Here is an 8,874-nt window from a genome sequence, read left to right as displayed (position 1 = left end):
AGGCCTTGTCCAATGTCTGGGAGCTCAACAAAAGCAGAGAGAAACTAAGTGGAATAGGTAAAGGCCAACTCCCCAACGCATCGAACTAGGTACGGGTGCAGAAAGCAGAGACCAAAGTCTTCAGCGGAGCTACAGCCCGCAGCTGCGATTAAGGGGGAGTGGGTGGAGCCCTGTCTTTAACCCCGCCCACGACTGAGCGGACTCGGAGCCAATGAGTGGGCGGCCTGGGGCGGAGCGACCTGCGTACGACGTGACGCCATGACGCTCCGGTCGGCCCTCGGCCGGGCGTTCGCCGAAACTGTGGAGTTCTGAGGTGGGTTATTTGCCAGTCCCGGAGCGCCGCAGCGTGGGAGCCCTCAAGGCGAGGCGAGTCGAGTTACATGACCTCGGGTTTCAGGGACGAAGGGAGCAAGAGCAATCACCCCCCAAACCTTCCCCAGGCTGGGCGACATGAACTCAGTGTTAATTGATCTCGAAAGGAATGCCAAGTCAAGGTCTCCGGTGGGGTGGACTCCCGGGCCGCCTCGCCTCAGCCTCGCACGCCCCAAGTAGCCGGGCTCTGAGCCTTTAGGGAGAGGCAGCCCAGCGGGATGGAAAGAAATAGGGACGCAAGGGAAGGCCAGCGTTTATTCGCGCTGTTGAGCGCCTTACGGGTTAAATCCTCGAAGCACTTCTGTGAGTAAGCCCAGTTGTTATTCCCATTTGGTAGAAGGGAACACTGAGGCTTGAGGTTAAAATTACAATAGTGAAACGTGTAAACACCTCTATAAAGTGGTGATTCCAGAAGGCCAACAAAGCTGTTTCTGCACTTGGGCGGTTCTAGTGACAAAATTCTTTTGGTGAGTCACAATCGTCAGGCTAAACTTTGGAATTTATTTTCAGGTGACCAAAGCCACATCATGTCCGTAGTTCGTTCATCCGTCCATGCCAAATGGATCGTGGGTAAGGTGATTGGGACAGCAATGCAAAAAACTGCTAAAGTGAGAGTGACGAGACTTGTTCTGGATCCCTATTTATTAAAGGTAAGGAACATCGCTGTTTGCAGATGGCATTGATGAATCACCAACATGTTCAGGGTTCTGAGCAGAAACACACCGTTAGGGAAGATGGGCTGAGCCAGTGCTGCACATCAGGCGTTGTGCTGGTTGGTGGATGTAACACAACGCATGATTCCTGGTTCACCTCACATTTTAGAGACTGCACAGAGTTCATTTCAATTCAATCTGATGACACTGTTATAGACATTCTATGTGTAGAGTACTGCAGAAGGTAAGACTCATTCTTCCTTCCCTGGTTGTTAAAGGGGAGCATTTTTTTTTCCGGCCATTCCAGGCCACATGTGGGGTCTTCATTCCCCAACTAGGGACTGAACACATGCCCCCTGCATTGGAAGCACAGAGTCCTCACCACTAGACCACCAGGGAAGTCCCAAGAGCATTCTTGATTATATAAGATCAAGCTGAATCTCCAAAAGGACTTTATCCAGGAACTTCTTCGGAGGTCCAGTGTCAAGTCTCTGCCTTCCCGATAGGGGTTCGATCAGGAATTAGGACCCTACATGCCATGCAGTGCAGCCAAAAAAAAGATTTTATCCAGAAGACCAAGTTGGGGGCAGGAGGAGTGAGGGAAGTCATTCCAGCCATGGTGAATAGTTTGTGGAAGTTCCTTTAGCCATGTATTCACCTAAAACAAATACACTGCCAGTTACTTATACAGCAAAAACAGATTTACTTGGGATCAGCAGAGAATTGCAGATCGGGGTCTGCAACCATGATAAGCCACGTGTCGGTCTCCCACAAAAGTAGAGGTGACCAGAGAGGAGCGTGCTTTTACAGAGGGGACGGTAAACAAAGAGTCTGTGGCGTTTTGTTGGCTGAATTGTTGCTGGGAAAGAAGAGAAGGAGATCTTTCTTCCTGTTGAGCTCTCATGACAGGGTATGAGAACTTCCCCTTCTGGTCTCCCAATTCTGAGTTTTTTGTTTTTGTGTTTTAGTAACTTATTTATTTTTGACCGTGCTGGGTCTTCATTGCTGTACGTGGGCTCATTAGTTGTGATGCACCGGCTTAGCTGCCCTGAGGCATGTGAAATCTTAGTTCCACAACCAGGGATTGAGCCCATCTCCCCTGCCCTGGCAGGTGGATTCTTAACCTCAAGATCACCGGGGAAGTCCCTTGACTCTGTTTAATTGAAGTTTCTGTTTATTAATTTCTTACACATGAAAAGGCATGACACTGTATTGGAGCAGCCAGTGCTTTGGCGAGGTTGAGCTCAGAGCTTGGTACTAAGTAGGCCTTGGCTTTGAATGAACGCGAGAATGATTGGAATCGGAGTGGGAAGAGTCTCCTGTGTCATAGTTTTGATTTCAGCCTATGAGAAAAGGAGATAGGTAAGGAAATGGGTGAGGAGGCTATTGCAAATGTCTAGGATGGAAATGGTAAAGGACCAAACAGTCCATGGAACAATGAGGATGGCGTGGAAAAGGTGGGTTTCGGGCAGGAAGGTACAGAGTCCTTAATTACGTAGATGTGCTAGGGAGGGAGGGGCAAGGGCCAGGGGTGTTTCTGCATGCGAGGTTAGGCACCCTGGTAGGCACAAGTGCTGTTTGTTATCTAGGATCAAACATACAGGGGCCTTTTCAGGGTCTTGTGAAGCTGGATAGATCCCAGCCAGAAGAACAGCCAGTCTCATCATCCTCCCAGCCCTTTGACTGCCTTGAAGCTGCTCCGTAAAATGGCTTGATCCCAAAGCAAAAACAAAAATAAAACCACAGAAGCAAGCTGAAGAGTGACAGCATGGTCATTGGTCTTAGAATCATTGGTGTGTACTGGCTGTCTTTTGTTGTTATTTTTTAATGTTTATTTATTTATTTTTGGCTACATCGAGTCTTACTAATAGTTGCATTACCTGGGCTTCTCTCTAGTTGCGGCACTCAGTCTCCAGACCAGGTCGGCTCTGGAGTTGGGGCATGCGGGCTTAGTTGCCCCATGGCATATGGGATCCTAGTTTCCCCGACCAGGAATCAAACCCATGCCCTCTGCGTTGGAAGGCGGATTCTTAACTACTAGACCACCAGGGAAGTCCCCTGGCTATTGTTTGCTAGCTGTGCACCTTACTTAACCTCCCTGAGCTTGTTTTTCATATCTGTTAAATGGAACTACCTGCTGTGGCGGGGTTGTCTGGAGGAAGAGATGGTTCTGGTTCTCATCTGTGGCTTGTTTGCAATACTTTGAGGGAGGCATGGAGCTAAGTGCTTTACATACATTATAACGTTTTGTTCTGTTGATAACCGGATGTTTTTTGGCTGGAGAGAAGACTCTACCAGGAAGGAAGAGTTTATTTATTTTTATGTTGGGTCTTTGTTGAGGCTCTCCAGCTTCTCTTGTTGCACCGCTGGAGCTCAGTGGTTGTGGCGCTCAGGCATAGTTGCCCTGAGGCACTATGTGGAATCCTAGTTCCCTGACCAGGGAATGAACCCCCATCCCCTACACTGGAAGGTGGATTCTTAATCACTGGATCACCAGGGAAGTCCCAGGAAGTTTAAATAGTGTAGAAAAGGATGATAATATAGAGCAAGGATACTGCAGGCAGTGGACTTGGAGAACCCTGGGACAAGATCAGCTCTGGAAAAGTCATTGTTGTTTTCCAGAAACTAAGTGGCTAATTTTTGCGTTGGAAGCCTTCATAAATATATTGTTGCTCATTTGCTAAGTCACGTCCAACTTTTTGTGATCCCATGGACTGCGGCCCACCAGTCTTCCCTGTCCTCCACTATCTCTCCAAGTTTGCTCAAATTCAGTCTATTGAGTCAGTGATGCTATTTCCGTCTAACCGTCTCTTCATCGGCCGCCCTCTTCTCCTTTTGCCTTCAATCTTTCCCAGCCATCAGGGTGGATTTGGAAGGTGGATTCCATAAGTATATTACCTGTTTCTTTTCCCCAAGTCCCAGCTTGTTTTCTGGACATTCTTTTTTCAGACTGTCTACTACCTTGCCAGGTCATCAGTGGGAAGTACTGATGTGTTTCCTCCTTCTCTCAACAGTATTTTAATAAGCGAAAAACCTACTTTGCCCACGATGCTCTCCAGCAGTGCACCGTTGGGGATATTGTGCTTCTCAAGGCGCTCCCTGTCCCAAGAACAAAGCATGTGAAGCACGAACTGGCTGAGATCGTTTTCAAAGTTGGACAAGTCGTAGATCCAGTGACTGGAAAGCGCTGTGCAGGAACCACTTACCTGGAGAGCCCAGTTGATCTAGAGACCACCCCGCTAGCCAAAAACCTGGAAGAACTCAGTCTCTCCACAACACAGTGAAGGAGGATCGGAAAACAGAGCCAAAAGGGAATTTCTAAGTTTACTCTATGGAAAAATTTTTCTCAGTTTCCTCACAAACCGTCCAGTTTCTCGTCTGGTATTTATGAAATCGCTAAAAGTAAATGAAGTAAAGTCTTTGTTATAATTTTTCATAAAAGTTTATGGTCATGTTTCAGATTTTCTTCTTGGTGGACTTACTTTTCTGTTGCACAGAGTATACCTAGCAATCCACTACATTGTTCTGTAGGCTCACTGTTTTAGAAGGTATATATATTTTTCTCATTCAAAGGAATCTTGAATGTATCTTAAAACTTTTATTTTGGGAGAAGAAAACCTTTTGAGATCATAAACAGATAAGACCACATTAAGTGAATATTTCAGTTCAGTTCAGTTGCTCAGTCGTTTCCTACTCTTTGCGACCCCATGAACTGCAGCACACCAGGCTTCCCTGTCCATCACCAACTCCCAGAGCTCACTCAACTCATGTCCATAGAGTCAGTGATGCCATCCAACCGTCTCATCCTCTGTCGTCCCCTTCTCCCCCCACCTTCAATCCCTCCCAGCTTCAGGGTCTTTTCCAGTGAGTCAGTTCTTCGCATCAGGTGGCCAAAGCATTGGAGTTTCAGCTTCAGCATCAGTCCTTCCGATGAACATTCAGGACTGATTTCCTGAATGTTTAGTTTTGATCATATATATTCAAAATTCAAGTTTTTCTCTGATTTAACCACAGAAACAATATGCTTGGGTCAGACTTTATCTGATTAAAGTCTGTATTAATTAGAATGTTGGCACGTAGAAAGTAAAACTAAAATTCTATCATTTTTCTTTTATCCTGTATCCTAGGGTAGATTAAATAGGACTGAGTTCTTAAAATCCATACACTGGTGAAGTAGAGGAATTTCTCATCCATGCATCTTTTTCTTTTTCCCTCAGCTGCATCTTGCAGCACTGGGATCTTATTTCCCCGACCAGTGATTGAACCCGTGCCTGCTGTACTGGGAGCTCAGAGTCTTTTTTTTTAAAACCTTTCCTTTTGTATTGGTGTATACAGCTATACAAATGAACAGTTAACCACGTTGTGACAGTTTCAGGTGAACCGCGAAAGGACTCAGCTGTACATATACACGTATCCATTCTCCCCCTAATTCCCGGGAGCCTGGAGTCTTTTTTTTTTTTAACTTTTCCTTTTGTATTGATGTATAGCTGATTAACCATGTTGTGACAGTTTCAGGTGAACAGTGAAGGAACTCAGCCATACATATGCACATATCCATTCTCCCCCAAATTCCCGGAGCATGGAGTCTTAACCACTGGACTGCCAGGGAAGTCCTTCACACAAGCATTGAAGTTGGAGAGTTTCAGAGTTTTACTGCCATTCATTGATAAACCATGATAACTTAGATTTTGACCTGATGAAACACTGAGCTACACATTTCAGTGTTCTGGCTCCCACAAGGGACTTGGAGCATATTTCAACTTCAGCTAATAAGTGTATTGTGCAAGCACTGGCTTCCAGTAATAACCACAGGCCCTGCCCTCCCCCAAACCCCTCCCTCTCCCACCCTGCCCCAGGCTTATAATCTCCTGGACAGGTATGCACAGGTGCCTTCATGGCAAACACAGAAGCACATGGGTGTGGGAGAAGTTAGGTAACTTTCCAGAAAAAGTGAGAGAATGCTAGAATTGAGTCTTGAAGAGTCAATGTGTGTGAGGCATGCGGAAAGAACATTCCAGGCAGGGGAAGGGAGTATAAAGTCCTCAAAGGATGAGAGAAGAGTGTAACCATGGGGTTCTGGAAGTGGTGAGCACTTCGGGTAGAGAAGTAGGCAGGAGTTAGACGTGGCTCAGACAGTGAAGAATCTGCCCAGATTGCAGGTGACCCGAGTTCGATCCTTACGTTGGGAAGATCCCCTGAAGAAGGGAATAGCAACCCACGCTAGTATTCTTGCCTGAAGAAATCCGTGGACAGAGGAGCCTGGTGGGCTACAGTCCATGGGGTTGCAAAGAGTCAGACATGACTGAGCAACTCACATTTTCACTTTTATAGTATAAGTGGTAGTGGGTTATTCAGCATTTGGGGGTGGTGCATATCCCCCCACAGCATGCAGACGTGTGGGGTCTTGGTTCCTTGACCAGGAATCAAACCCACACCCCCTGAAGTGGAAGTGGAGAGTCAACTACTGGACTACCAGGGAAGTCCAGGTTATGTAACTTAAAAAAAAAAATCTATTTATTTGACTGCCAGGTCTTAGTTGCAGCTTTCGGGATCTTCCATCTTCCTTGTAGCATGAGGGATCCTTAGTTGGATCTTGTGAACTCTTAGTTGGGGCATGTGGGAATCTAGTTCCCTGATGAGGGATCGAACCTGGGCCCCCTGCATTGCTAGTGCAGAGTCCTAGCTACTGGACCACCAGGGAAGTCCCATGAAACATTTTTAAAGAGTAAATAGGAGTCAGTAAGAATAACAGCATCAGTGTCAGGAATGAGGAAGATGAGAGGGAGGCAGTGATCTGGTCCTGAGACCTGAACTAAGTTGGGCAGGGAAGTGAATAGAGATTGGATAGATGATGTGCCAGGCTCCCAGGACTTGGCACCAGGGAGGGTGAGCCGAAGGGAGGCGCCACAGTGTTTTATCTAAGTGGGGCTCTGTGGTACCAGTTACCACGGAGGGATCAGAACACCTGTCCAAGTTATCTCAACTCAAATATTTTAAATGTTTACATGTACACACATGTCATTTTTATCTTAACACAGATATTTTTCCTGACAATCTCATAAAATTCTGCTCCAGGAAGATGCACTCTATTGATCCCATGATATTTTAACCTAAGCCACACCCTAACCTGTGAAATAAGAGTACCTCCCTCCCCTCAGGAGAAAGCATCGGGTTAATGCAACTTCAGAGCAAAATGATGGTGGGAAAAAAGGTGCAGAATGAGGGACCTAACACTAACACAAAAGCCAGGTCAGCAAAGACATGCCTACCAAGTTTACACGTCAGGAAAATAGATTTGAAAGATGTTGTCTCCAGAAATAGCACTGAGAAATCAGGGGAAGGTGTGAGAAAGTCACATGGACACCACTGGCTTGAAGAGGCCCTGCCTCCCACAGTGCTGACAGGACGTGTCCTCTCCGCCCTGGGGAGAGCTCACCCCAGCCTCCCTCTTGGGTCTCTGCATCCTCCACACTCTCATAAAGTGTAAGCCAAATGAAGAACTCAGCCTCCAGCCTCCTGTCCCTGAGTGCCTGGGCCTCCTTCCCACCTTTGCCTCTCCCTGGTGTGGTCACTTCTCTGTCCACAGGACCCATTTCTGTCCCTGGTGGCTCCTTGGCTTAATATATTAGAACATTGCCCCAGTCAGAGCCTCCTCCTGCCTTCACCTCCCAACCCCAGTCCCACAAGCCCAGTTATTGCCCCCATCACTCCTACGCAGGGACCAGAAGGTAGCAGAGATCTCCCAGCCCCACCCAGTCCTGAGGGCACTTTCCTCTTTTGGGACTCCAGCTGGCCTCCAAATGCTCCCCTTGGCGGCTGGGGAGCACCTCCCAGTTTCTCCCCGCTTTCTGTCTAGCTCCCCTCCTTTACATATTTACATATTTATTTGGCTGCATGCATCTTCAGTGCAGCAGGTGGGAATCTAGTCCCCTGACCAGGGATGGAATCTGGGCCCCCTACATTGGGAGTCTTAGCCACTGGACCACCAGAGAAGAGCCATCTAGCTCGCTCTCTGCCCACCTTGTCTTGGCTGCAGTTGCATGAGTATACCTGTGGCTCTTATCTTTCTGCAGGATCCATTTTCCTCATACAGTGCCATCCTGGCCCATGCCTTTAAGTTGTGTCCTTGGCCAGGCGGAGTTGTCCTGCCTCCTTGCACAGGTCACCTCCTTCCCTTGGGACTGAGCTATCCTGCCAGCACACCAGGGTCTATGTTCCCCTTCCCAGGCACCAGAGCAGGTTACATGCTTTCCCGTCCCAGTTCCCTTCTCTCCCTCTCGACACTTGACACTCCATCATTTCACACCCTGCCTCACTCGACTGGGACTGCTTGCGGGCGAGGACGCGGCCACGGGTGCTGAGATCAACAGGAACATCGGAGTTCTGAGACCACAAAAGAACGTCATTATGCTTCCACCCAGGATGCTTCGATTAAAGCGTAATTTATTTTTGAAAGTCAATATATTTACACGGTGCGAAGTCCAAAACAAGGTATATGGTGAGAAGCCCGCCTCCCATCTTCGCCCCCCAGGCCCTGGATTCCTCTAGGAACCGTGTGGATTACTCTCCTTGTGGATCTCTCCACATACGTACAAGCCTGGCCCTTGTTCCTTTGGCGCACCCTGTGCTGCGCACCGAACTCCTTTCGCTGGCGCTTTAAGTCTCAAAATCGGTTCCTCTCCGGTTTCCCGCTCCTTTCTCGCAGCCGCGGGACCTCGGCGCTTTGACCCACTGCGGCCGCACAGCGCCCCCTGGCGGCCGCGCCCCCACACGGCAGCGGTCGCGCGCCCCGCCCCGCCCTGCCCCGCCCCCGCCTCGGCGGGCCCTGCCGGGGGAGGGGTCGCGGCGG

General features: G+C 48.4%; 1 protein-coding gene across 2 annotated transcripts; it reads left to right on the top strand.

The window, feature by feature from the left end:
* The first annotated feature begins 210 nt into the window (after positions 1-210).
* Positions 211-4,486, top strand: MRPS17 (mitochondrial ribosomal protein S17). Of its 2 annotated transcripts, none has more exons than XM_027528283.1 (3): positions 211-313; positions 883-1,022; positions 4,040-4,486. In XM_027528283.1, exons 2-3 carry the CDS (start codon positions 900-902, stop codon positions 4,307-4,309), a joined length of 393 nt encoding a protein of 130 aa, XP_027384084.1. In that variant the 5' UTR covers positions 211-313; positions 883-899; the 3' UTR covers positions 4,310-4,486. The 2 variants fall into 2 exon arrangements, with proteins under 2 accessions (XP_027384084.1, XP_027384083.1); XM_027528282.1 differs by having other exon boundaries at positions 261-366.
* Positions 4,487-8,874: the final 4,388 nt, after the last annotated feature.

This window comes from Bos indicus x Bos taurus, chromosome 25, assembly GCF_003369695.1.
Source record: "Bos indicus x Bos taurus breed Angus x Brahman F1 hybrid chromosome 25, Bos_hybrid_MaternalHap_v2.0, whole genome shotgun sequence".
In the NCBI taxonomy this organism is placed as follows: Eukaryota; Metazoa; Chordata; class Mammalia; order Artiodactyla; family Bovidae; genus Bos; species Bos indicus x Bos taurus.
This window is presented reverse-complemented; position numbering and strand designations above follow the sequence as displayed.